The sequence below is a fragment of the Callospermophilus lateralis genome, chromosome 9, assembly GCF_048772815.1.
Source record: "Callospermophilus lateralis isolate mCalLat2 chromosome 9, mCalLat2.hap1, whole genome shotgun sequence".
Classification (NCBI taxonomy): Eukaryota; Metazoa; Chordata; class Mammalia; order Rodentia; family Sciuridae; genus Callospermophilus; species Callospermophilus lateralis.
Genome location: NC_135313.1, coordinates 2736809 through 2764692, shown reverse-complemented (window position 1 = coordinate 2764692; position 27884 = coordinate 2736809). Strand labels below are relative to the sequence as shown.

General features: G+C 60.5%; 1 protein-coding gene across 1 annotated transcript; it reads left to right on the top strand.

Moving 5' to 3' along the window:
• The first annotated feature begins 177 nt into the window (after positions 1-177).
• Espnl (espin like) lies at positions 178-27279 on the top strand. Its single transcript, XM_076866388.2, has 9 exons — positions 178-471; positions 1705-1895; positions 4189-4375; positions 6683-6865; positions 17311-17442; positions 22511-22625; positions 23111-23223; positions 23989-24183; positions 25675-27279. The coding sequence occupies exons 1-9, from the start codon at positions 178-180 to the stop codon at positions 27277-27279; spliced, it is 3015 nt and encodes a 1004-aa protein (XP_076722503.2).
• The last annotated feature ends 605 nt before the right edge of the window (positions 27280-27884 follow it).

The following is a 27884-nucleotide window of genomic DNA, read 5'->3' as shown; positions in this document are numbered from 1 at the left end:
GGCTTAGAAAGAGCTGGTCCCCTGGGCCTGCCCCCACCCCTGCACCAGCCTGTTGCCGCCTCCCATCTGCCCTGTGCTCTGCTTATCATGTAACCAGAGCCGGCAGCCTCATCCATGCCTGAAACAGGAAGCCCTGCTGGGCCTGTTCAGGAGCTGCCCCAAGAGCCGGGCCAGAGGATGGAGGAGCAGCAGGCAATAGTGGCCGCCAAAGAAGGGGATGTGGCCACCTTGGAGCGGCTGCTGGAGGCTGGCACCCTGGGCCCAGGCATCACTGATGCTCTGGGGGCTGGGCTAGTGCACCATGCCAGCCGGACAGGCCATCTGGACTGCATCAAGTTCCTGGTGCAGCGGGCCCAGCTGCCCAGTAACCAGCGGGCCCACAACGGAGCCACACCGGCACACGATGCGGCTGCCACGGGCGGCCTGGCTGAGCTGCGCTGGCTGGTCCGAAATGGAGGCTGCGGGCTGCAGGTGAGCAGGAAGGGGACAGCCGGCAGCCCGTCTCCAGGAACCTTCCTGGGGTGGAACAAGAGCAAGAGCCCAGAAGGCCCTGTTCACCAGGCTCTGGCCCTGGGTTCTTTCTCAACCAGTGGCATCTGTCTGCCCTGTGCCCATCCCCCAAAACAGCAGAGAGCCCTCGAAGACAAGGCCACCTCCTAAACTGTACCAGCTCAGAGTAGCTCCTTAGGCTCTCCTGGCCATGTCTGGAGCACTTGGCCTGGCAGGGAAGGCTACCCAGTGAGCAGGACCCCTGTCTGATCAGGCCTGAACGGCTGGGCTGTTTCTCAGAGGGCCAGAAACGGATCCATGAAGAGGCACGGCAGAAACTTGGGCTCAGAGCTTCAGGCTCTGGTGGCATCTGCCAGGCTATAGGGGCAGTTTGAAGCTGTCATGGTGAGGAGAGGGCTCTCAAGTCTCAGGGACCATCCTGTCCAGGCACTTCCACCAGGGCCCCACCCCTTCGCTGCCCGCCCTGCCCTCCTCTGTGCAGGGGAAGGACCTTAGAGCGTGCACCAGCCTTGGCTCGGTTCTTGGGAGCAAGCCTTAGTGCCCCACCCAGTGGTCGGCAGTGGGTGGCCGGGAGCTCCTAGGACCTGGGGGAGGAAGACGTGTCAGGGCTCCTCTCGGCACCGAAGTCAGCTCCAGCCTCAGCACAGATTCTCCTCAGCTTCTGATAACCCAAGGGCAGCAGGCAGGAGCTGTGTCAATTCCAGATTCACTTCTGCTCACCCTGGGACACCCAGGGCTGCCGAACGTGCCACATCTGAGGTGGAAAGGCTCCTTGGCCTTGGAGACCTATGGCAGAGCAGGGAGGGAGGAGCAGAGGCCCAGAGACAGGGGTCCTGGACACTCCCGGCAGCATACTGGGCAAGTAGGCTGCTTCCTGACCTTGAGCAGAGGGCTCAACAGCCAAAAGGCGTCCAGGGCCTGGACTGGGGCAGGATCCCAGGATGTGACCCTCGAGCCTTGACTTGAGTCTGAACCCTGCCTCTCTGGGAGTAGGACCCCCTCAGTCCCAGCAGGGGACCCCTCTATGGAGGGGAACGGAGGAAGGTGGGAGGAAATGGGCTCCTGGGCCAGGGCTGTGGGTGGTGTGGGGTCCTAGCAAGTCCAGCCTTGGGCAGCTGACTGGCCATGTGGCACTGCCTGGCAGGGTTGGGTTGGGACTTGCCACCGGCCTGCTCCCTGCCTGTGCCTCGGTAGGACCAAGATGCCTCGGGCGTCTCCCCGCTGCACCTGGCTGCCCGCTTTGGACACCCGGCACTGGTGGAGTGGCTGTTGCAGGAGGGCCACGAAGCCACGCTGGAGACTCTGGAGGGCGCGTTGCCGCTGCACCATGCCGCTGTCAGCGGAGACCTGACCTGCCTGAAGCTCCTGGTGGCTGTCCACCGCAGGTGAGGGCCTGGGACTGGAGATGAGCAGAGAGAGCACAGGGGGCTCAACAGGGCGTGGGCAGGACCTTCATCCTGAGGCACAGCAGGTCAGCAGCGCTGACGGGTCAGTGAAGACAGCCAGTTGCCTGAGCAGAAAACAAGCACCTGGTGTGGGCAGCTGGGCACCTTTGTGGGCACCTGAAGGGAGCAGAGGTTGTTTAACTAGGAGGCTCAGAGTGGCAAGAGCCCAGCCAGGCTGGCCTGGGTTTGCCTCTACACTGTCCATGTCAGACACTAGGAACCTCTCCTGCTGGTGGCCAGCCTGACCACCTCAGAGACCTGTGCCCACCTGCCAGGATTGGTGACTAGTTGGTGATGACCCTTTGCCCATCTTTGCCCAGCACGGAGGGTCACGGTTGTCATGGTGACGGGGCAGGAAAGAGGCACCCAGTGTGTCCCTTCCTTCCCAACCAAGAAGCCTGCCCTCTGCCTGTGCCCCACACCCCCGCCAGGAGCTTTCTGCTTGTCCATCTTGTTTTCCAGGGACCCATGTTTGTTCTGGGACAAGCCAGGATAGCGCAGCTGAGAACAGTGTCCTGTTTCTGTCCCATTGAGAACAACCTGGAGAGTCTGGGTGGGCTTCCAGCTATTCTTCGGAGCACCCACATTGCCCTAGGCCTGCACAGCTTTTAAAGCAGCTTCCAATATTGAGCTGGGTGACTTCACATCAGCACATACACGCATACCGGCATGCACACACACACATCACCACATACACACAACTGGGAGCGTCCTGTCCCACCGGGCACTCCCACTGGGCACTGACTGCGGGGGCAGATTTGCAGAACCAGGCCATGTGCACACTCCGGCAGCCCCAGACCCACTTTCTGCACCACCTGCCTGCTCCTCAGCCACCATGCTGGACACTGGCCTGTTCAGCCCTGGTGGGAGAGCTTGCCCCAGGAGGGCACCAGGGCACACTCAGCCCTTTGGAACTCTCCTCAAGTCACCCTCAGGCTCTGTAGTCCAAGGAAGGAGCCCTGGATGGGCTGAGCAGGTACACAGTGGGTCCAAGACCAGGGCTGTGCCCAGGGTCCTGGGCACCTTGCTAGGAGCTGAGGCTAGTCCTGGCAGGAACTTTACTAGGGGAAGGAGGTTCAGATCCCTAGGCTTTTCACACAGCTGAAGGCTGTGACCAGACTCTCTGCCACTTAGGGGGAAGTAGCCCTCTGGGGTGGATCCCAAATTGCTCAAACTCATCCATTCTGCATGGGGCTGATGGTGGGCACTCTTGAGAGCACCCCCTGTCCAGCAAGCGCCTGGCTCAAGGCCCTGGAGGTGGAGGACCTGGGACAGAGCCAGGCTGGGACAGAGCTGGGGCTTGGGTGAGAGAAACAGAGGGAGAACAGAGGAGCCCAGAGACCCACGTCCAGGTCTCCTGCCCTCCACCAACCACCGTGGCCCTGGCGAGCACACTCCCAGGGCAGCGCGAGGCCCCCAGCTCAGGCTCAGCCCAGCTGCCTCACCCTCAGGGCTGCGCAGTGCAGGGTGCAAGTGCTCAGAGGCAGAGGGGAGCCCTTGGGGGGCTCAGGGGTTGGCTGAGGGTTGATTCCATCTAAGACTTGACCACCTCGAGTCTAAAAAGATTGATTTTGTAACCTGCCCCCAGGTGAGGAAAGAAGGGAAGGGGACAGCCATGCCCAGCCACCTGGGGAGCTCAGCCAGGGGCAAGGACCCCCAAACCCTGGGGCAGCAGCTAGAAGGAGTGTGGAAACTCAGTATGTAATGGCAAGGGTCCAGGGGTGCAGCGTGTCACCAGAGGATGGGCTTGGCCTTGGTAGCGGACTGGCCCTCCCTGCAGCTGGCTGGGGGGGCCATGCCTGGCCCAATGGCAGTGTGAGGGCAGAGTGGGTTTAGGCGGATTCTAAGATGCTGCTCGGCCCATCCTCACTGGGGACAAATGTTGGTGCCAACCCTGGGTATGCAAGGCTCCTGTGCTACTCATGGTGGCCCTTGGCTCCCATGGTAGCCCATGGCAGCTCATGGTTAAGGGCTGCCAGCCTTAGGCCCCACTGCGCTAGCCAGGCCAGTATCGCCCCTGCCAGGGGTGAGGAGTGCAGCAAGGAGTGGGTTCAGCTATACCCCATGAGCCAGCTCCTGGCCCTCCCCGTCTTGGACAGCACAACCTTGTAGCTCTACAGGTGATGGGGAGGAGATGGACACAAGCAGGTCAGAGGCTGGGCCTCGCCTCCTCTCCATCTTGCCCTGCCCACAGCCCCTGGCCAAGCTCCCTCTGAACCCTCCCTCCTTGCAGCAGCGTGAACCACAGGACTCGCAGCGGTGCCTCCCCCCTCTACCTGGCCTGCCAGGAAGGCCACCTGCACCTGGCCCAGTTCCTGGTGAAGGACTGCGGAGCCGATGTGCACCTGCGTGCCCTCGATGGCATGAGTGCGCTGCATGCCGCTGCTGCCCGTGGCCACTACTCGCTCGTTGTCTGGCTGGTAAGGGGGGTGCAGGGCTGGGGAGGAGGATGTCCAAGTCCATGGGCCTGGAACAAGCAGGGCCTGAGGCTCCACCGGGAACAGGGACCACAGGGCAGAGGGGTATCACACAGGTCCACGGCTCTGACCACAGAGGCCTCCAGACCTGGGCACCAGCAGTGGGTCTCCAGGGTGCGCTGGAGTTGGTGGCACCCCAGGTGCTCTGTCACCAGTGCCACAGACAGTGCCTGGCCTGGGCACCTTAGCTGTTAGTTCAGGCCCACTGCCTCCAAGCCCTAGGCCAGTTCCCCTTCCTAGAAGGGAGCCCTGAGCCCCACAGCATGGAGACAGTGGGGATGACTCCTGCAAGGAGGGCGGGGACCTCCATGCCACAAGGGAAAACCAGCCTGGCAGGGTTGTTGGGGAGCTCTGAGGGTCTATGGGAGACCTGATGGGTCTCAGAGGAGGGAGGGTCTCACCAGGGAGGTGGCAGTGGGGGCAGAGCAGGAGGCAGCTGGGCTGGGCAGGGCCCAAAGCAGTTTCCTGGAGAAGGGAGCCCTTACCCGTGGGCCTGGAGATGGCCTGGGAGGGCAGCCTGGGCTCCCCACTGAGGGTGCTAGAGAACACTGAGGCCTCTGAGTGATCTGCTGGCATTCCAGAAGGCCACTCTGGCTGCTGGTGGAGAGGGGAGAGCCTGCTGCTAAGACTTCCCACGCTTGTCCCTCCACCCTCCTCCTCTGCTGCTCCTGCCCCAGCTGCCCAGCTCGGGGCCTTTGACCAGGCTGCACCTTGTGCTTGTTCAAGTTGGCCACGTGTCCCCCAGGACATCAAGCCTGATCACATGTAATGTCAGGGACCTTCTACCCCCTGGAGAGAACCCTCCGGGAGTCCTGGAGAGCCAGGCCTTTGTCCATCCCCTCATCCCCTGTGCCTGGCGCCGGAGGGCTGGGGAATGTGTACTGATCAGTGGACAGACCCGGGAAGGAGCAAGGATGGCCCTAGCCTCCCTGGCAGCCTGAGGCAGCCCTGGTGCCTCCCTGAGGAAGTGTCACCCTGGGGAGCGGGGGTGGGACCTGGGTTCTGCTGCACAGCTCTCCACACATGGCCCCCCTGGTGTCGCCGCCTGTGGCCTCACTCCATATGAAGAGCCCCAAACATGCCGTCCCCTCCCTGGGCCTGCTCCAGGCTCCTGCAGCAAGCCTCAGGGCTGCCATGTCTGCCACATGGACGTGACCCACAGGCTGTGGGGAGAAGCAGCTGTGATTGGGGTGGTGGGTGCCATGGGGGCAGGAGGGGGGCACCCACAGAAGCTCGCAGACTGTGCTGCTGGAGCAGCCGGTCCTGGGTAAGCAGTGGCCCGGGCCGTGGGGTTCTCCAGGTGGGAAAGTGGCTGGGCTTCGCCTCGCACGCTCTCCCTGGGTGGCGGGGACGGCCTTCAGGGTCCCTTTCTCTAACACACACTGGATTGTGGGGTCCGCCAGGAACGCCTGGGCTGCAGTCCTCCCACCCCACAGCGGGAAGCAGGGCAGGGACTGGCGGCCCTTCTTGGCCCTTTCCTCCTGGGGAAGTTGGCCATGTTCAAGGCAGGAGGAGGGTGGAAGGAGGCACCACGGCCTAACGAGGCAGAACCTCCTGCAGTCCACCCTCTCCTGGCGTCTCCCATGCCAGACATGCATTCAGCGTGTCACCCTGTAAAGGGCTGGGCATGACTGTCGGCTGGGACAACCCTGGGAGGCGCCTGGCTGGTGCTGTGGACCAGAACCCATGACACCCTTTCAGGGGGCAGGTGAGGCTCCAGAGCAGGCCTGGCTTCAAGTCAACTTGAGGTGACTTGAGGTGTGCTTATCACCAGGCTCCGGGCCAGGCGGGGAGGGGTCCCAGCACCGGCTCACCCAGCAGCGTCCTCGTGCTGGGCTGTGTCTGGGCTGCGAAGCCCAGAGGATGTGGTGCTGCCCTTACCCGAGGACGCCCTTCCTCGCTGCTCCTTCACCAGCAGCCGTTCACACATTGTCTGTCCCCTAGGGGCCAGATGTGGCACTTTTTTATGACATTTGGTTTAAGACTTGGGACTGTGGGGTCTCCAGATAAAACCACTGCAGCGTGTGTCCCCACCTCACCCTGGACGCCATGCTGCCCTAGGGTTGTGGGCATGTGATATAAGCCAGCTTGTCCCAGGGCTTCCTGGGAAGTATTGCCCCCACCTCTAGGCATAGCTGAAGGTCAGCTCCCACTTTTGCTCTGAGCTACCCCATGTCCCTCCTCTCTGGAAGTGGTCACTCCAGGCTGGTCTCTGCTGACCAGCCCATTCCCTATGGCACTTCTCTGCAGGTCACATTCACAGACATCAGCCTGACCACACGGGATAATGAGGGGGCCACCGCCCTGCACTTCGCTGCCCGTGGAGGCCACACACCCATCCTAGACCGGCTCCTGCTGATGGGTGCCCCGATCACGAGAGACTCTTGGGGTGGGACGCCCCTGCACGACGCAGCAGAGAATGGGCAGATGGAGGTACCACGTGTGGCAGGAGCGGGGGCTGGGGCGGTGCAGCGAGCACTCAGGAGGGCTTGCTGACACCTTCCCGAGTGTGTCACAGAGCCCTCTGAGCCCTGCGGAAGTGTCATCCTTGGCCTTTTGCAGATGGGTAAACCGAGGTTCAGGTATAGAGCATGTGTGCAAAGCCATGTGCCCTGGTTTGCACACCTCCTGTACATGTGCCCTGCCCCTTGCACAGAAGTCCCCTGCGGCCTGTCCCAGGCTGCTTGGTGGTCTGCCCGGGGCAGCCCTCAGCCCACATCAGGTTGTGAGTGGTTAGAAGCCTGAAGCCAACTGCTTCCCTGGCTGGGTCTCAAGAAAACCACCTGGGGAACCCGGTGTGGCAGAGGGGTCACAATGTCCCTGCACTGGTACCTGCTGCAATGCCCTTTTTCCAACACAAGTCCACATCCAGGGCAAAGCACAGCTCCCTCCTGGCCCCACTGGGGCCCCAGCCACACCCTTGCCTGCTTAGATCTGATCACCGCCATGGTGTCACCTGGCTTCCCGGTCATTCTGAAGCCCTGTGGCTGGGGCAGCTGAGTGGAGAAGTGTCAGATCCTCCAGTCCCTCCTCCAGCCCTGCCCTCTAGTCCCACCTCCAGTCCCTCCCCTCCAGCCCTCCCCTCCAGCCCTCCCCTCCAGCCCTCCCCTCCAGCCCCCTGAAGCTCTCCCCTGTAGCCCTCCCCTCCAGACCTCCTCCAATCCCTCCCCTCCAGCCCTCCCCTCCAGTCCCCCTCTAGCCCTCCCCTCCAGCCCTCCCCTCCAGTCTCCCCCTCCAGCCCTCCCCTGTAGTTCCCCCTCCAGCCCTCCCCTCCAGCCCTCCCCTCTAGCCCTCCCCTCTAGTTCCCCCTTTAGCCCTCCCCTCTAGCCCTCCCCTCCAGTTCCCCCTCCAGCCCTCCCCTCCAGTCCCCCCTCCAGCCCTCCCCTCCAGCCCTCCCTTTCTCCCCCCTCCAACCCCCCCTCCAACCTTCCCCTCCAGTTGCCCCATCCAGGCCCTCCCCTTCAGGCCTCCACTCCAGCCCTCCCCTCGGCCCCCCTCCAGCCCCTCCCCTCCAGTCCCCCCCAGCCCTCCCCCCCAGCCCTCCCTCCAGTCCCCCCCAGCCCTCCCCTCCAGCCCTCCCTCCAGTCCCCCCCAGCCCTCCCCTCCAGCCCTCCCTCTTCCCAGCTCCCAGCAGCACTGCTCTCCACCCCTTGGGCCCCAGGCCTCCGCTCACTCCTCAGCCCTTCCCGACTCACACACAGCTGACCATCTCCCAGCTCTGTCCCTACCTAAGCAGGGACAGGAAGCAGGGCAGCTCTGGCCTGAGAAGAAGCCTGCACCTGCAGCAATCCTCCTCCTCCACCTGAGAAGACTCTGCAGGAGGGAAGGGGCCAGCTTAGAGGCTGGGGGAAGCAGAGGCTCTGTGGCAAGGGTCTCCACTCAGATCTGCTGGGGAGGGCCACGTGTCCCCTTCAGGCAGCTGAAGCAGGAAGGGGTCGGACTGAGCTCTGCTGTGTGGCCGCAGCCCCCACAAACCCAGCTGCTCACCAAGGGAAGGTGACCAGGACACTAGTGTCCAATTATTTCCCAAGCAGCTGATCTTTCTGCAAATGAAATAGTCACGGGGCGGCCAGGAGCCCTGCAGCTCCTGGGGGAAGAGGAGAAACCCAGGCTCAGAGCAGAGCACTCCTTCCTAAGACCTTCATGGTGGCACACAAGCCAGTGTCCTCAGCTCACCAAGCTCCTTCCCGCTCCAGCATTATCTGAGAACAAATCAGGGACATCACAGGGTTTCCTCCATAATACCAAAGCCCTGAGCCACGTGTACTTCTTGTTTAAAAATCACAACCTGGAACCATTATTCTGTCTAATTCAAGTATCACCTACTGCCCAGTCCAGCATCTCGTGCCCGCTCCCTGACTGTACAGCAGGGCCTACGCAGGGTGGCATGTGTGGATGGTCTCTCTTTGCTCCCTGGACCCTCTGTCCAGGATGGGGGGGGTCATGCTCCTCCCCCACCTGCCAGGTGAAGCATGTTCTTACCTTAGAGCAGCTCAGCAGTTTCAGGAGTGCATAGGACATGAGGAGACAGCACAGAATGCCCGCGCCCAGGCCATTCCCCAGTGCCACTGACTTCCATCCACACAGGACACTTGTCACAATTAGTGAACCGAAATTCATATGGTGTTATTAGCAAAGTCCACACCCAGATTTCCCCTCAGTTTTTATCTAATGTCCCTTTTCTGTACCAGCACCTCACCCAGGACAAAGGACATTGAGTCAAGCCTCCTTATCCCCCCGCCAACTGTGACTGTTTTTTTTCCATTTAAAAAAAAAAAACAAAACTTCAAAATAACGAGCTAATGTCCCTGTGACCATGCTGGGGACGGTGGTCTTTTTGATGTTTCACTATGTCGCTGTCTTTTTCCTTTGAGTGCTGCAGTTACCCTGACTACTCTTTACAAAATTTTTAATTGCAATTTAAAAATACTATCGTCCACCATCTGGAGGTCCAGGGACACTAAACACCCTCCGGGGCAGTGCAGCAGATGGCCAGGGCCTCCTCCCCTTGCACGACCGAGGCTCTGTCCCGTGAAGCCCCTGCCCGGCAGGCCGGGCTCCCTTCCTGGTGCTCATCCTGGTGTCTGGTGTGCTTCACCCAGCATAACGTCCTCGAGGTCCCTACTGTGGATCGTAGGTCAGAGTGTCCTTTTCAAGGCTGAGCAGTACTCCTCTGTGTGGCTTTGCTGTTCCCTTGATCAGCCATGGTTGCGCCGGAGCCCCTTCCTGACTGCTGTGGACGTGGGATGCAGGGTCTCCTGGGGGTCTGTGTGGGCGCACTGACTGCTTCCTCAGCTGAGGCCAGCCCTGGCTCCGGTGGTGCGTCCACTGGTCGTGATGGTTGCTTGACTTACAGCTAGCTTTCCTTTGCTGGCGTTTTCTTTAGGATTTTAGTCTTTGGGAAATTTGGGTTTTATTAGACTTATTTCTTCTTTAAATATCTGGTAAAACTCGCTAGTGAAGCTATTTGGATCATCATTTTCTTTGAAAGAAGGTTTTAAATAATTCTTTGTATTAATTATAAAATCCTGGGTTTTTCGTGTGTGTGTGTGTGTGTGTGTGTGTGTGTGTGTGTTGATTCAGTAAATTATATATATTTTGGTTTTATTCCTAGAAATTTTCCTGGGAACTAATTTCATCTAAGTTGTCCGACGCAGAGGTCAGAGCTGTTTGTGATGACCTTCCTCATCCTCTACTGCGGGAGGGGCTGCAGGTTCTTGTTTTTCCTTCCCGATGATCTGAGTTACTGCTTTTCTCATTTCTGTCTTGGTCAGTCTCACCCAGAGACTAATCGGTGTTTAGTTCTTCAAACAGACAGATTTGGCCTGTTCTGAGCCACTAAGGCACCGCTCCCTCTCCTGTGCATCTGTCCCCTGCCTGGCTGACACCCCACACTCACCTTCAGCACTCTGCCCCCAGGGCTGGGGCTGGATGCTCCTTGTGTCTCCATGTTTCCCCTTTTCTATGTGCTTGCTTAAGGATGGGGACCTTGCTCTAAGTCCTGCTTGACTACACCCCACAGTTTCGTAGTTTCTTGGTTAAGAATGTTTTCTAATTAATTCCCCTTTTGACTCTTCTTTGTCCCCAGGAATTACCCACCACTTTTTCTTAATTCCCAACCACAAGGGCTTTCCAGCTAGCGGTTTGCTATGAATTTCTTCTTTTTTAGTTGCAGATGGACACAATACCTTTATTTTATCTGTTTTTATGTGGTGCTGAGGATCAAACCCAGGGCCTCACACACGCTAGGCCAACGCTCTACCACTGAGCCGCAGCCCCAGCCCCTGCTACGGAATTCATTCGGTTGCACTGTGGTCAGAAGCTGTCCTCTACGGCCATCTGTTAAGGGTGTTCTTCAAATCTGTGTACACAAAAACTCATGTGTGTTGGATTCTCCAGTGGGTTGAGGGAGATGTGTTGAAGTGTGGATTGCGAGTTTGTCTGGGTCCCCAGAGCCTGCCCTGAAGCCCATCTTATCTGCCCTCCTGCTATGGCTCTGCGGGCTTCTCTGTCCCTCACTGGCCTAGTGAGCCTCGTTCCAGCCTTCCGTCTGGGCCTTCCGAACCCCGCCTTCCTCTTCTTCTCTAAGTGTCTGGCGCCTGTGCCCGGGCTGGACAGGGGCAGCCTTCTCTGGGCTTCCTGAGTTCTGACGTCCAGCTACTGTTCATCTCGCCCACTCACAGTGAGTCACCAATATTTAGGGGTTAATTTTGTTCTCTCCTCTCTCCTTTCTCATTGATGGTCCTTTTCCTTCTGTGTGAATTTGGAGAAGGCACTGGGAGGGGAGCTCAGGGGTTGGGGCTCCAGGGGCAAGCAAGGCCAGCAGGACGTCCTTGGTTATGTTCCTGCAGGTAGGGACCCGCCGCTCCATCTTCTCTGGATTTAAAAGACCATCTCCTGCTATTTCCCTCCACCACACTGACATTGAATCTCTTTGTGCTTTTCATGACCGCCCTACCTCTCGACTGGAACCCTAGCCAACTGAATCTGGGGTGAGGGCTCTGCGGCCATCTCCACTCCAGACTCCTCACAGTCTGGCTGGCGAGAACCGCAGGCTTTGCTTGGAGCGGATGTTAACTATATATTTGAGGTCAAGTTCATGCCATAGGACTCACCATTTAAAGTGACAGTTCCATGACTTCGCACAGGGACACTTGTGCAGCCAGCGCCTCTACCTAGTCCCCAAACATCTTCACCCAAAAGGAACTCCTGTGTCCAGGAAGCAGGCTTCCCTCCCCCGCAGCCCTGCAGCACTGCTGCCCGGCTCTGCTTCCCGTGTGTGGACTGACTTGTGATGTCTCCCACAAAGGGAATCCCACCACGCCTGGCTGTCGCGTGGCGTGTTTTCAAGGTTCACCCAAGTCAGAGCAGGTGTCAGAACATCTTTCTTTTGGGAGGCTAAATAATACCCTATTTTTGTTACCCGTTCATCTCTCTCTCTCTCCCTCTCTCTCTCTCTCTCTGGTACTGGGGATTGAACCCAGGGACACTCAACCACTGAGCCACATCCCTCAGCCCTTTTTATTTCTTATTTTGATACGGGTTCTTGCTGAGTTGCTGAGGACCTCTCTACTTACTGAGGCTGGCCTTGAACTTGCTATCTTTGTGCCTCGGCCTCCTGAGCCCAGCAGCTGGGAACTCAGGCATGGGCCCTCACAGGGCTCCATTCATCTCCTGGTGGAATTTTAGGTGCTTCCTCTTTTCGACTGATGACAATACTACTGCTATGAATATTCGTGTGCAAGCTACTGCTTGAATCTTGAAGTTACACAGTTTGCCTGTTCTCAGTTCTTTGGGGTATGCGGGTGGAGCAGAATTGCTGGATCGCGCAGTCATTTTTGAGTGATCTCCGTGCAGCTGTGCCATCTTACATCCCCACAGTGCCGTAGAAGGGCTCCTGTTTCTCGGTCTCGCCAGCACGTTTTATCTGGTAATTATTGAGCCCCTTGGTAGCTGGGAGGTTGTACCTCATTGCACTATAATAAATTTTCAATAAAATCATGTATTAAGACAGAACTCAGTAAAAAGTATTTGCCTGAGGCCCCAGATACCCAGGAAGGAGCGCCAAACGTGTCCAAAAACCAGTTCAAGGCCATCTCCCCCTTCTTGGTGCCTGTAGTTCAGATGCACATGTCAGTAACAGGGGCGAGGTCAGCTGAGCTGTCAGGAGTGAGTCTCAGGCCCGTCGGCACCTGCTGGGTCGTGCGCCGCTGACACAAGGTCCCCAGGAGATCAGGAGGCAGCTGAAGGTGGTGAGGAGCACAGTGCTTCCACCTCAGGGGAGAAGGAGGGTGAGCCCACCAGAGCCCACGGGTGCAACAGGCCCAGGAGCAGCTGAGCGCTCCAGGAGGCTCTGCCACCTCCAGAGAGCCCGGCGGCAGGGGCCCTTGGCGGAGCCTGAGGACTCCTCACGGGTTCTCACCCACTTCAGGGCCGTTTCTCAGGGTGGGTTTGGAGAGTGTGAAGAGCATTAGCTGGATGACTCTAGTGACTTCACAGAGCTGGACAGAGGCAGCTGTGAGTGCGGGCAGCGAGCTCAGCCCACAGCTTTCTGCAGAGGGTGGGGTGCCAGGCCTGCCGGGCTGAGCAGAGGGGGCTGGGGGATAGGAGGGGAGCCTGGGCGGAGGTCTTGGAGCCCAACCCTGGCTTGACTGTGTGTAAAAAGGCCACTGGAAGCTGCTGTGGGATCTTGAGTAGGTGACTTTGACCTTGTTCCGAGGGGGCCAGCCACAGAGCCAGAAGCTGCTATGGGACTGGGCATGGTCCCCCAAGGTCCTTCATGGACAAGGTTTAAGTGGAAGTGCGGGAACACAGGTGGAGCCAGTGCCTCCAGGTTTGGTGTGTGGTTCTGACCCACCGGCAGCTCTCTACCCATCAATCCAAGGAAGGGCATGTACCGCTCATTCGGGGCCCATGACCACGGTCCATGGTGAGCTTCCCAGGACCACAAAGTTCTGGTTCCCCCAGGGTCAGCCCCTCCTCAGAGTCCCTGACTCCCACGGCCCTTCCCTGCTTTCCCTCCTTCAGATCCACCCAACAGTGTCACCGAGCACTTGCTTAGGATCCTACAGAGACTCAAAGGCCCAAGAGTGCCTGGCGTGGATCAGGGTTCTCACAGGGCGATGCACAGGGCTCTTGGAATCTGGGGGTTCCCTCAGGCTGTGACATTGCCTGGGTGTACTCCTGGCTTGTGGTGGTGGCCAGAAGTGTCAGGGACCAGCACTCCCAGGCCAGTCCTGCCCGGGGAAGACTGTTCCCTCACCCCACATGGGTCCCTAATGGCTCATTCAGCAGGGAGAGTAAAAACCCTACCTTTAATCATCTGAGCTGAATACAAAACCTACTTCAAATACATTTAATCTTCTAAGTTTAGAACCTAACACACACCCCAGTGCGTCCTCCCAGGTAGGTGTGAGATACCGTAGCCTCTCCCAAGTAAATATTGAGAGAAAATGGTATTTTGTTTCTCTCTGCCCCTGAAAGTGACGTCAGCCATGGTGGTGCCAGCCTGCTGCCTGAGCCTCACGCAGTTCCCTGTCTGTTGCGCCAGCAGCAATTCTGCAAGTCAGAATGTCAGAGAGTGACGTCTAAAGTGTTGGAAATAGTGACTCCTTCCAACAACAAAATGAGAAGGTGGCAAAGATTGCTACTGGACTCCTCAGCTAACGAGGAACCCGTGGTCCCAAGTGACTGAGCCGTGTGCTGAGAGGAGCGCTGACTGGACGCAGCATGGGCCCCTGTGCACAGGCGGCCATGGGACACCGTATGGTGGCCCTCCACGCTTTTTCTATTGCCTTCGGGGGGGCAGGAGCCCTGTGCAGGGCTTTGGTCTCTACAACCTACAGAGTTGGTGGCTCAGAGGCAGTGGACGGAGCTGAAGAGGATGCCCAGGGTCCACCTGTCTGACCATTTCTCTTTCCCAGCTGATCCTGACGCAGCCATCTTTGTTCCCAGGGTAGAACTGTAATTATTTTAAAATTGTGTGCACGGGTAGACGCGACCTCCTGTGGAATCCGTGTTGGAATGGTACACAGGTGTGGAAATGGTGGGTGTGCAGGTGGGGCTGAGGGCCCTGCCCCAACTCACCTCCATGGGTCTGCGGCTCCTCTCTGTCCAGGGTGCCTTGGAAAACATGGCTCCTGGGAGCCCCAGGAGGTGGGCGCTGCACCACTGCCTGGCATTGTGACCTTGGGACCTTCTTTACACATCTTTATCATCTGGTACGAAACTGTACAATAATAGACTCCCAGAGTGACGTGAGGATCAGACCGGTCTCTCCCATGGAACCGGGTGACGGCAGGTCTCGTGGGAAGGTCTCGTTTCTCAGCATGGAAACTTGTTCCAGATGTGGACACACTGGTCCCAGCAGCTCCAGATGCCCGCCAGAGGCCTTTGGCTTTCCACAACAAGGCCAAGGGCCGGGTGGGAGGGCAGGAGGGAGAGGGCAGGATGACAGGAGGTTTAACAGGCGTGGGAGGCCGTTCTTGATGGGTCTTATGTCTACAGCTTTTAAAATCCTGAGGCATTATCATCTTTAGTCAGTCAATGAATACAACACTTTGTCTAAGTTTTCTGCAAATTTACTACTTCCCTCTTCCTTCTTGCAGGCTTTGCCCACGGAAGACCTTCCGCTCAGCCTTCTCAACAACTATCTGTTTTCTTTCTTCTGGTTTGCCTCAAGATATCTCTCTTTCACCTCCGGTACCAAGGAGCCTCTGTGCTGAGTACAGGTGGTAGTGGGTGATTTCCCGTTGCTTCCTCTCGTGCCTGACCACACCACGCCTGCCTCCCGGGTCCAGCACTGTGCAGAGGCTGCCGCCAGCCGTCTCCCTCCTGAGGTCACCCTTTCTCTTCTCCTGTTGGTTTTCCTCAGTTTCAGTGGAAGAGGTCTGGAGATGGATCGCTCTTTGTTTATCCCACTTTAGGTTTTTGGAATCCTTGAATTTGTGCTTTGGTGTGTGCCCTGCTCCGTAGTTATCAGCCATTCTCTCTCAGCTACTGCCTCTGCCCGCGGTCTCTCCTCTCCTGGGATTTGCATTACGTGCATGTTGGGCCTTGTTGTATCAGTTAGCCAGCTTTCCATTCCTGTCCCCTTGGCCACATCAGGCCACAGGCCAGAGAGCCTTCAGGACATCCTCTCATCCCTGTCCTAGCAACCCTGCAGGCTGGGGACAGAACACACTTACTGACCAATCCTGGCCCACTGCCTGATTTCCTATGGTCCACAAGCTAACAAATGGGCTCTCTCGTGTTTTCAAATGGCTGGGGACAGGCGAAGAACGTCTCATGGTACATGAGAGTTACACGCAGTCACCATCTCAGCAGTCACTAGTAAAGGTCCACGGGCATGGTCACACGTTGGCTGTCAGCTGAGGTCACCTTTGCCCCACACTGAGAATGGAGAAGTCCTGCCGGAGTCAGGGGGAGGCTGCACAGCCCTGAGGAGTAAGCTGTCATGGAGGAGTGTACCCCGCAGCGGGACCAGAGCCTGACTCAGGAACTGCACACGGCATCCACTGCTCTTGCTGCCTGGGAATCTACAGAGGTGCCCGTGCCTGCGTTGCTCTTGTGGACAGGCAGGGCCACTGGGCCCAGCTCTTCCCACCCTGCCTGTCCTTCTCTGCCAGCACACTGGCCGCCTCATGGCTTCTGGGGCGGCTCGGCTAACGTGTCTTGAGGAGCAGGCTTTCTCCCTGGGGCCACAGTGACCCTCAGCTGCTGGCCGGCTGCCATTGGCACCGTGGGGCCAGGGAGGCCGGTGGTGTTCAGAGGCCCAGTATTGTGTCCGTTTTCACTGACCAGCAAGTGGTAGAGCCAGGACGAGGTCAAGTTCCACTGGCCCTTCTGCCAGGCACCTCTTCATGCCCACCTAGCGTCAGCATTTATTCCCAGCATGGTGCACCCAAGGCCTACCCTCCATCACAGCTCATGGGAACCCTCTGCAGTCCCCAGAGGAGCGGTTCCTTTGGGATTTTGCCTTTTTAGACCAATCCAGTTTAGGATGAACTAAGGAAGGTGAGGCCCTGATGGGGTGGTCATAAAGCAGACTCGAGGTCAAGGGCACACAGTGGTGGAAACCAAAAACGTCAATCAGTTCAAGTGACATTCCGTATTTCTTTCACGCACAAAGAGGACAAATACTTGCAGAATTCATATGGACAGAATAAATGCCAACTATTTCTTGAGGCTCCCATCTGAGTCCTTCACAAGCCCAAGTTTCCCGTAGCCTTCTGCTCCTTCAGACCTCTCCTGCTTTCCTCCAGTGGGCCCCAGGGGATGCAGGCCCAGGCCCCTGGGCTGGCTGGGTGAGGTAGCATGGCCTTGGTTCAGGCCTGACCCCTGCTCAGAGTCTGAGGGTCAAGGTTGGCACTGGAGGAGCTGGCCAGGGCCTGGGGCTGGGAAGGGCTCTGGAAAGTGCAAGGCCACCTGGGGAAGGCACCTCCCTCACCTCCAGGAAGGAGCTAGCTGAGATGAAGGCCCTGAGTTCCAGGTGGCCGGTTCTAAGCTCCTGAGGCCCAGTGTCTTTGTGTATAAATGGGACACACCTCTGAGGGTTGGTTGAAAAAATGAGACCCCATCTGCATCTCAGCCTGGGGCACAGTAGCTTTGGGCTGCATTTGGGCTGGCCACCTGGCTTGAGTCCAGCTTGGCCTGCTCACAGCTGTGCCCCAGAAGAGCGGCCTCTGCACCTTAGATTCCTCTCGTGCCCTGGCGACTACTGCCTGCAGCCCAGGCCTCTGCTCCCTGTGGGCCCCAGCACTTAGCTCAGGCCAGGGCAGCTGTGGGGCGAGGCTCAGAGCTCCTCCCGCTGTGGCTGTGCGTCGAGCCTGTGAGCTGCCCCGGGAGCTGTGCCAGCCAAGGTGCCCCATTTCCTTCAGTGCTGCCAGACCCTGCTCTCCCACCGCGCGGACCCCTCCCTGCGGGATGAAGACGGGTACACGGCGGCAGACCTAGCGGAGTACCACGGACACCAGGACTGCGCCCAGTTCTTGCGGGAGATGGCCCGGCCAGTAAGTCCTTGGGGATCTGTCCTGGGGATCTGTCCTGGAGGCCTGTCCTGGAGGCCTGGGGGGTGGGCCTAGGCCTCCAGAACCCCGATTACCTAGATCTCACTGCACATACCTCACAGCCCATGGTTTTGTCAGGACAGGGCTGGTACAAGACCCAGCCAGCTGGGACAGGGACTGTGACAGCAACCAGGCTTCAGTGAGGGCTGAGACTCAGCCAGCTGTGCCTTCCCTGGGAGCCACAGAAACCATGCCTGTGAGGTGGGGCCTCCTGGCTGGGCTCTGCTCAGGGGATGTTCTGTCAGCCTGAGGACACCCAGGGCGGGACCAGGGCCCAAGTCCTGGCCAAGGTGGCCCTGAAGCAGCCCAGAAGCAGCATGTCCCATCCCAGTGCCTGCTCATGTGTAGCGCTCCGTCTCCCACCTTCCAGAGCCAGTTTCCCCGTTCACAAGGACAGGGACCTTGTTGTCCTGCTGAGCCTGGCCCCAGCCCATGATAGGGCAGAGGAGCAGAGGAGCTGATAAGTGGGTCCCTCAGGCACAGACAGGCCAGCGGGCAGTGGCGAGGGCTGGGCTGAGGAGGACCAGGGACCCGAGAGCACAGAGCTGCAGGCTCTTCCCCGGCACCTCCCTGTCCAGGCCTAGGGCAGACACTATGATGACCGAGTCCCAGCTGGCCAGTTTTCTGCTGTGGCCAGCGCTCCAGGAAGGTGCCCTAGGGTCACCTGACCCCACTGTCAGAGGAGGGCATTGAGGTCCCCTAACTGGGGTCTCATCAAGAGGTTTCAGTGCCTCCTCCTCCCTTGAGGGCATCACCTCCGAGCATCCAGGCCCAACCATGGCAGTGTCCTCCCAGCCTCCAGGCCTGCCAGGCAGTCCTCACGTGGCCACCACCTGAAACCTGCCCTGCCTGCCACCCTCAGGGCAGCTGGGACAGGCAGCAGGGATTGCCTGCCCTGGTTTTGTCCCGAGGTAGTAGTTTCAGAGTCGAGAATTCAGATACTGATGAGGTAATTTGGGGGCTACGTGTCTCACTGGCTGTTGTTTAGAGGAGGGTCCTCTTTCTGGGTGGAGAGTCGGGAGCTCAGCTGGCCTAGGGCGTGGTCAAGGCTGCATGTTCACAGGCCCAGGGATACTCCAGCCATGGTGGCCTGTCCTGGCTTCTGCACCCTCCCTGGGCTCTGCCCCCCAGCCCTACCTGGACGGCAGTAGAGGCAGGAGGTGGGGAGGGCAGCCACACCGCTGGTGCCCCCCACCCTGCACAGCATCTGCTGTAAAGGGCAGGTCCTGCCTGGCCTCCGGGCTTCCTGCCCCTGTCCCCACCCCTGCCACACTGTGGAGCCCATGACCTGAGATCTCTGTCCAAGCAAGGTCTCAGCCTTCCACCCCTAGGCCCCTTGTCACACTGGCCACCCCTCCTAGACCCCCTGCCCCACTGCTCAGGGGAGGGGTCCTGCCTGCTCTCCTGACACCTGGGCCCGTGGAGCTCAGTCCCTCTCAGGTTTCCTAGGGGTTTCTTCTGGTCCTGGCTGTACTATGGGATTCGAGGCAGCAACAGTGCCCAGAGCCCCTGAGCCCCCTGCATGTCCCCATCATGGAGTTGGAGGACATTGCTGTGTCCAGCATGTCCACCTGCAGCCCCGTCCTGCCCACCCACACGTGCCTGGCTCCTGCACTCCAAGACCCGTGGCCTTGGGGGTCTCTGGTGTGTAACCAGAGCGTCTGGTAGCTCAGGATCAGGACTCAAGCTCCATCCCTGTCCTCTCCCTTGGAGAGTGGTGGCGACAGCAGAGGGTGCCAGGCTCTGCCACCGGCAGGGACCGTCCCCAGGGCTCCCACTTCACCTTGGCAGCGCCATCTCTGCTCACTGGGGGGCAGGCCGGCAGCTGTGGGGCGGGAGCTGTGCCTGATGCAATATTGATGGAAACGCGATATGCAGAGGTGGCCCGCCCGCTGGCCCGCTGGCCAGGAGCAGGTGGTGAAATCCTTCTTTTCCCCTGAGGGACAGCCCCAGTCTTCCTCCCAGGGGACTCACAGTCCCAGACAGGCAGCTTGGGCAAGGCTGCCGTCAGTGGTGAGACCTGCCCCATGGCAGACACCCCCTCAGGGCCCCTTCTGCGGGGTCCACAGGGCCTTGGCGCACCTGCTGCCCAGTGGGAGGCTGGCACGTGGCACTCAGAAGCCCCTCTGCACGGGAGGGTTGATCTCACTCACCTGGATGGGCAGAGGCTGGGGAGCCTTGGAGGCACATCCCTGCTCCCCGGCCCCATCCCCTCAGTTGGGCAGCCTGGCCGTGGGAGCCGGAGGGTCGTTCCTTCAGGGAGCTGCGGTCAGGAACAACCTGGACAGCAAGCGTGGCCCTCCACGAGCTGGAGGCAGAGCCCAGCGTCCAGGTGGGCCAGGCCAGCCTACTCTCTCCCTCTGTCTCACTCCCCTGGGGGCTGGAGCAGCTCTTCCTGGGCATGGCCCCTCCAGAGTCTGAGTGGCTCTGAGCCTCGAGTTCCTGGCCGTGTAACAGAGCTCAAGGCCTGCTGGAGGGCAGAGGTGGTGCTCATCTCTGCTGAGGTCACCTGGCACAGGCCGACCTGCCCAGGGCCAGAAGGCCCAGAACCCCTTCATTTTACAGATGGGAAGACGGGGCCCAGAGAGGGCGAGACTCCTCTGGGCAGTGTTTTGTCCAGGAAACAGTGGGGCCTGGATGCCTGGCCAGTAATCGAATCTCGGCTGTGGAGATCGGTGTCCAGCGCCCATCTGCAGGTCATGATTTTCTCGGCCTGGGTGGCGTTACAAGCCTGTAACCCAGCTCACCACACTGCCTCCATGTATAATGCATGGCCAGCTCAGCAGCGCTCAATCCTCCCCAGAAACCCAGGAGAGAGGTGCAGGGCCTGGGGCCAGGGTGACCCCAACCTCGGGGGCAAGGCTCAATGCTGGGACTCAGGGGCAGCATGTGCCCAACTCTCAGGACCCCAAAGGATGGGACACTGACCTTTTCCCTCCTTCCAATCCTTTTGGATTTTCTCAGTGTCAGGGCCTTAAAAGAGAGGTGTGGTGACTCTCATCACCTGGGGACACCACAACTGACTGTCTCAGCTGACATTCAGAGGACTGATAGGACGCAGGAAGGCCAATGGGCCAGGACCCTGCCAGAAGCACCCGAGTTCCTCTCCTTCCAGTGGCGGACTCCCAGGTGACACAAGGCCCTGTGTGTCTTCCCAGGGCTTCTGGGTGGTAAGGAGTGCAGTAGGGCTCAGCCCCAGGACCCCAAGGTCCCCAGGCTGCAGGGAATGCACTGGAGCCAGGCAATGCCCCTGCCAGGCCAACGTCCAGTCTCTCCATCTTCCAGCATGAGGGATGCTGCCAGCCCAGCTGAACCCTCGCTCTTCTGTGGGTGAGGTAGGGAGGTGCTTTCTTGCCTTCCCGCTGACAGCAGGGTCCCCTGGCCCCTCCAGGCCCCAGAGGAAGCAACCTGAGGTGCCACAACGGGCTTGAGTCTCAGCTGAGGATGCCGTGTCCAGGACCCCGCCCCCTCCACCATGTTAGAGCGAGCAATGAGCAACCTGCCCCCCAACATGTTAGAGCGAGCAATGAGCAACCTGCCCCCCAACATGTTAGAGTGAGCAATGAGCAACCTGCCCCTGTCCCTCTGGGTTGCTCCCTGCAAACAGCCTGAGAGGTGCAGAGGAGGGCAGCCAGCGCTTGGCATAGACCCTAATGCCACTCTCCCCAGAGCTGGCCCCCGCCTCTTCCTCCACACCAAGGGAGCTCTGGGCCTGCAGGAGCAAAGGCTGGGCTCTCCAGGAAAACTTGACCCTCTGCTGTGTCCCAGCTGTGGGACCTTGGGTGGTCTCTCTTCTCATGGGCTCAAGGGTTTCAGTGTCCCCTCCCATTTCCCCAGAGGGTCCACTCCCCGCCCCTGCCATTTGGAGGGTTAAGGCCCTCTGGTAAGAGATCCCCACCCAGCCCCAGCCCTCCTGGCCATCTGACACCTCGGCTTTCAAATATTCATGTGCCACCTCCCACTCCTGGGGGCAGCAGCTGCGCCAGCCCCTGAAAGCCCAGGGTGGCTGCAGCTTCCTGGGCTTCACAGCCCAGCTCCTCCTTCTGGGTTGCTCCCAGGCCGGGGCTGCCAGACTCTCCCCAGCCACACTTGTGGAGGCTCCTGGGCTCCCTGCACAAATCCCTGGAGAGAGCAAGGTGCGTGGGGGCTGGGCAGATGGGGTCTCAGGCTTCGTCCCCTTCCCCATGACTTGTGAACTAAGGTCCTGGATGGCCTGTGACTAAGGGCTAGAACTGGGCCCACCATGGCGCCAAGACCACGCCAGTCTTCAACTCTCAGCTTTAAACCAAAGGGCAGCAAAGCCTGGCTGCAGGTCCTGGGAGGACACGGGAGGCAGGGTCGCCCCCAGGCTGGTCTCCTTGAGAGGGCAGCTGGGCCCAGGGCCAAGAATTGGGGTTGGAGTCAGGCTCTGCTGGCCACCCTGCAGCATAGCCTGTGCTCCAAGAACCAGTCTTTGCCTAGAAATGGACTGATGGGCACAGCAGAGACTCCTCCTGGCCCACTGCCCTCCCCGAGTCCTTGCCAGCTCTGACCAAGCCTCCCACCTGAGACACCAACAGACCAGTCGGTAGGGTCCAGGCGGGTCTCAGGTGGGTCCAGACAGGGGTGTGTGTGTGTGTGTATGTGTGTTCCTGGACCCAAGCCCTGACCCAGTGCCCTGACCCCCAAGGTAAGCTGCTCTAGGCAGAGCCTCTGAGCCTTGAGATGCAAGGTCACTCAGTGGAGGTGGTGTGGGGGCAGTCAAGGTGGAGGGCACAGTGAACCCCAGCTCCCAGAAGAGCTCAGGGTGTCTGGGGAGGGTGGTCACCTGGCACAGAGCAGGTGGAGAGCGGTGGGCGGGCAGGCCCCTGGCCCTCCCTCCTGCTCGCTCCCTTAACACTTCTCTGGGATGCACAGGCTCCAGGAAGGCCCAGGGCTGCCCACTGGGTGCCGCATTCCTGCCTGGCAGATCTGGGTGAGTGCGAGTCAAGGCCCACCTGAGCCTCCACTGACCAGGCCTGTCCACCCCCAGGTGCCAGTCCTGATGACACCCCCGCCACCTCCATTCCCACCTCCTCCACTGTCAGCTGCAAGGCTCTCCTTGGAGGACAGAAGTAGAGGTGGCTCGGGGCTCAGGAGCCACACACGTGAGTACACACCTCAGGACCCACCAGGCCTGAGTGTAGAGGGGCCTGTGACCTTGCCGCAGGACCTCGAGGGCATGGGAGCTGTTACATGCGTGTGTGTGCGTGTGTGTGTGTGTGTGTGTGTATGCGTGTGTGTGCGTGTGAGTCTGCTTAGGCCACCATGCAGAGGTGTTTCTTACCCTGGGCTGGGGCACTGGTGTGTGTGTGTAGTGGGGCAGGGCACTGGGGACAGTAAGCGGGCAGCTCTGGGGTCTGGCTGGGTTGCATTAGGTTGTTGGGCCTCCATGCATCATGCTCCATTGACGTCCTAGTGAGGAGTCCAGCGGTGATGACCAGTGTGCCCAGGACCAAGGGGCATTTGGGGCAGGACTGGTAGTGTCCTTGGCTCCAAGCACATTGCTCCTTCAGGGGCTGGCCCTGTCCCTAGGTCCAGGGGCTCTGAGCTTCTCCCTGTGCCCCTGCCCTTTCTGTTCCCTTCTCAGCAGCAGCGACTCTCAGCCCTTCCTGGCCTGGCCAGCACAATCAGCCTGTCCCCAGTGAGCAGATGGCCCGCACAGTCCTCCCACAGATCACCACCAGTGCCCTGGCTGCTCCTGAGGTGCGTCCCTCCCCCCAGCATCCTCATCTCCCAAGGCCCCCAGCCAACCCAAGCCACCTCACTGTCCTCCCAGAGTGGCCAGGCTGCTCCTCCAAGAGCAGATGCCCAACCTGCCACCAGGTGCAACTCTGGCTGGCTATGGGTGCACTGAATTCTGAGGAGAGGGGAATTTCAGGGTGGCAGTGACTTGCCAAAGCATAGGGACCCTTGGCTGCCATCCCAGAGTCCTGTAGCCCAGGCCCCTCAACCTGACCTTTGAACTCACAGATGCCTGTGCCCTCTTTGGAAGCTGTGACCACAGCACAGAGCATCAGCCTGGCACCTGCCCCTCCTCGGGGCCTGGGCCAGCTCCCCTTCCCTGCTGCTCTTTCCTGGGCCCTTGGGGTCCCAACAGGTCCTGGTGGGACTGGGGATGCCCCCCTGTGCTGGGCTTGAGCACTAGAGCCCTCGTAGCACATGAGGCAGGTTCTGCAGTGTGGGCTTCAGCTGTTGCCCCAGTCACCCCACCGCCTGCTCTGGGCAACCTTCTCTCTCTCGGCCATTGCAGAGGTGGGGGGCCCTGGAAGCTGCTGGTGGCCAGCAGACCCTCCTGTACTGCCCAGGTTCCTGTCCTGGGAGTGGGATGCTGGTATGGCCGGAGGCCCCCACTGCCTATCCTCCAGGGGTGCCTGGGTGGGCAAGCTGGGTGTGTCCACAGTCCTGTCCCCTTACTCAGGGTCACCTTAGGGCCTGTGTGAGCGTGACTGCACCCTCCTGTCTGCACAGGGAGCGGAGTCGGCAGTGGGTGACTCCCCCGATGGCCTGGCTGCGCTGCAGCTGGATGGTGTGCCATCAGGAGACCTGGACGGGCTGGTGCCCACGCGGGACGAGCGTGGCCGGCCCATCCCCGAGTGGAAGCGGCAGGTGATGGTGCGGAAGCTGCAGGCGCGCCTGGGCGCAGACCGTGCTCGCGAGGCCCAGGTGCGCCCCAAGGGGCAGGGAGGGGCCAGTGCACGGGGAGGGCAGGCGCCCTGTCCAGATGTGGAGGCCGAGACCAGGGTGTCCCCTCCAAACTGTCTGGGACTCAGCTTCCTCTTCAGAGTCAGCTCCAGGCGGAGGACGCAGAGCAGGGGCAGGCTTTGCTTCCTGCTCTCCCATTTGACTTAGTGCCCGCGCTGTCCTGGCAGGAACGGGCAAGCCCTGCCCCCTCCTTGCCACCCGGACTCTCAGGGAGATCACAGGGCAGGTGCACGCGGTGGAGGGGATGGGGTGACTCCCCCACCAAAGAGTCAAGCCCTGCAAGGGGAGCTCTACCTGTGGGAGTCCTCTGGGGAAGGTGACCTTGAGCAGGGGCTGGGAGGGTGCTGAGGGAATCTGGGTCAGCGCATTCTGCATTCTAGGCGATGGGAGCCAGAGTGAAGCCCTGGGTGGGAAAGGCTGGCTCAGGGGAGGAGCAGCAGGAGGCTGGCGCGCTGCTAGTCCATCTGGAGGGACGGAGAGGCAGTGAATTGAGGCTCGAGGGGCAGATGTTACAGGCCTGGGAAGGTGTTTAGGGCCCTGCTGAGAGTCGGAGCAGAGGGCTGTGTTCTCCCCGGCTCCCCTTGGCTGCTGCCTGGACAGTGGTTCTGGGTTCTTGCTGAGTCCACAGTTTTGTCTGAACGCTGTCTGGGGGCTCAGGCTGCACTGTCCTTCAAAGCAGCAGCCACTTGCGGCTAAATTTGTAAAAGCCCTGCCCCCAATTGTCCCTCATTTCACTCCTGCCACAGGTGCAGGCTCCAGCAGGACTCCCTCACCAGAGCCCAGGAGAGTGGAGTCTAAGGCCCAGCCCATCCTAGCCTGTCAGGGTGCAGGGCAGAGCAAGGAGGCCAGGGGCAGGGGCCTTCCACCACAGCCAGGAAGCCCATCCAAGTCCTGGCCCCGGGCTGGGCCCCAGGGGCTCCACAGAGCAGAGAACTCAGGGAAATGGAGGGTGGGTGGGCTGAAGGGGCTGGGGGCTTAGTCCCAGCCTGACTGAAGGCTAGGAGTCCCAGCACAGGTCCTTGTGGGCCAGACAGTACTCAGGATAGTGGATGAGGAGGGGACAGAGCAGAAGACTGCAGCCACCCGTCCTGCTCTGCCCTGTCTGCCGGCCACATACAGAAGGCTCCTGGGTTTGTTGGGAAGGGTCTGGGGAGCTGCAGCCATGAACCATGGTGATGTGGGAGAGACTAGGAGGACCCTGAAGGGTGCAGAGCAGGGGCACCTCCAGCTGCGGGGGGGGGGGGACCTGTGCCCTCCAGCTGCACCCCAAAATGTGCTAACCAGCACCTGGCTTACTTTCTGAGGTCAGATAAGGGCCAGGGGCTGGACTGGGTCTGTAGGGGGCTGGGAACTGGGCCATGCCAGGGAACTTGTGACCCACAGGAGCAAACCTGCTCCCCAGCGTGTGGCAGAATGGGCCATGGCCCTGCTGACTCCCCTTCCTGTGCCCAGGATGACAGTGGGAGCCCAGGCCTCCTGGAGCAGGCGGCCTGGCGGTACTCGCAGGCCCACCAAGCAGTCCTGGGCCCCTTTGGGGAGCTGCTGACCGAGGACGACCTGGTCTACCTGGAGAAACAGATCGAAGACCTGCAGCTCCGGCGCCGCTGCCAGGAGTACGAGAGTGAGCTGGGCCGGCTGGCTGCGGAGTTGCAGGCCCTGCTGCCTGAGCCCCTGGTCAGCATCACCGTCAACAGCCACTTCCTGCCCCGGGCGCCTGGGCTGGAGGAAGATCAGGCCCTGGCCCTGGTGGCTGAGCCCATGGACTCAGCAGAGACTGGGGAGGCCGTGCCTGGCGGGCAGCCTCTGCCCTTCTGGTGTAGCCACATCAGCCGCCTGGTGCGCAGCATGTCCCTGCTGCTGAAGGGTGTGAACGGGCTGGTGCAGAGCGAGGAGTCGGCCACCCAGGCCCTGCAAGATCCCCGGGGGGGTGCCGCAGTCAGGCCCCCTTGCAGCGAGGCCCAGCGTGAGATCCAGGAATGCGGGGTGTCCGTGCGAGTGCTGCGTGGCAACTTTGAGTTGGCCCCTGGACAGCCCTGTGCCTCAGACCTGAGCCCTTGTGAACTGGCCGCCCAGCCTGGGCAGTGCCTGAGAGGCTGCTGCCTGGCTCCCCTGCAGCCCCGAGCCAGCACAACAGGAGGGGGGCCCGGGCCAGGTGACACAGAGGAGGCCAGTGACTCAGGCATCAGCTGTGAGGAGGCCCCTTCGGAGGCGGGTGCCGTGCCCAGCCTGGACTCAGCCAGCCTGCGCAAGGAGCGCATTGTCATGCTGTTCCTCAGCCACTGGAAGAAGTCAGCCTATATACCCGCCCTCAAGACGGCGGCCTGCAGGACCCTGGAGGCCCGCAAAGCTGGGCCACAGGGACAGGAGGTGGCCAGGAGCCCTCGGGCACCCTCCCTGCTGCCCAGTGAGGGCCCCCGGCTCAGCCACCTGTGGCAGCAGCGGAGCATCATCACCCAGCTGCTGGGGAACTGGAAGGCCATCATGGCCCACGTGCCGGCCCGGCAGCTGCGGCGGCTGAGCCGGCGGCGGCCCCGCAGTCCCCTGTCCCCTGAGCAGTTCCTGCCCCACGTGAATGGGGCTCCTGTGCCCTACAGTAGCCTCCCGCTGGACCTCTTCATGCTGGGCTACTTCCAGCTCCTGGAGTGTGACCTGCCGGCCGAGGAGCGCAAGATGCGCCACTTGCTGTGCTTCGAGGTCTTTGAGCACCTGGGTGCCCACGGCTGGGAGGCTGTGCGTGCCTTCCACAAGGCCGTGACTGATGAGGTGGCGGCTGGCCGCCGCACCTGGACTGATGGCTTTGAGGACATCAAAGCTCGCTTCTTTGGCTCCAGCCAGGGTGCCACTCGGGACACGGAGCCTGGTCGAAAGTCAGGCCTGACCCCCCTGGGGCCACTGCCTTCTGCCACCGTCCCAAGCAGTGGCCCAGAGTCCCCTGCACAGCGGCTGGGGTCTGGCTCCCAGCGGGGCAGCTTCAACAGCGAGGACATCTGTGGCTACATTGACCGGAGCTTTGCCTTCTGGAAGGAGAAGGAGGCTGAGATGTTTAACTTTGAGTGACAGAGAGTGGCTGGGAGGGAATTGCCGTTTCCTCTCCTGCTGTCCTTTCCAGGCCACCTGGAGGCGAGGCAGGCCCAGGCCAGGCCGCAGGTGTGCAGCACCAGCCTCCATCCCACTGTGGCCAGAGGTCCCTTCGGCTGAGGCCTGTGCTCCCCTGAGCACGGACTGGACATCAGATCCTCTCCAGGAGCCCCGGCCCCTGTGGGCCCTGCAGGCAGGCTGCTTGCTGTCCAAGGGCCCTCGGCCTAGATGTCCCCGAGCTCCTGTTCCCTGCTCCCCTCCTCTAGTGCTCCGAGTCACCTGGGAGCCCTCGTCCGTCCTTCCCCTGCTGCTCTGGTCCCAGCCTGGCCCAGCCTGTCCACCTTCTTTTCGAGCCTTGCAGCAGTCCTAGCTCAGGTCTTGCCTCTTCTCTGGGGCGACCTCCCATCTGCGGAATGGGGGCAGGGCTGGCAGCCGGAGGGGGCGGGACAGGATGGGAAGGGGCCTCCCTAGGAGCAGACCATCCTCCAAGTCCTCAGGAGGTGGTCCACAGGGACTCACACCAGGGCACTGCAGAGCACCTGGCCCCAGAGGGAAGGCTCCCTGTGTGGCCCCTGTCTTCTGGC

Coding starts and splice junctions, on each gene's coding strand:
- Espnl (XM_076866388.2), top strand. CDS start 178: ATGGAGGAGCAGCAGGCAATAGTGGCCGCCAAAGAAGGGGATGTGGCC. Junction 4,376..6,682: donor ACTCGCTCGTTGTCTGGCTG/GTAAGGGGGGTG, acceptor ACTTCTCTGCAG/GTCACATTCACAGACATCAG. Junction 17,443..22,510: donor TGCGGGAGATGGCCCGGCCA/GTAAGTCCTTGG, acceptor GTCCACCCCCAG/GTGCCAGTCCTGATGACACC.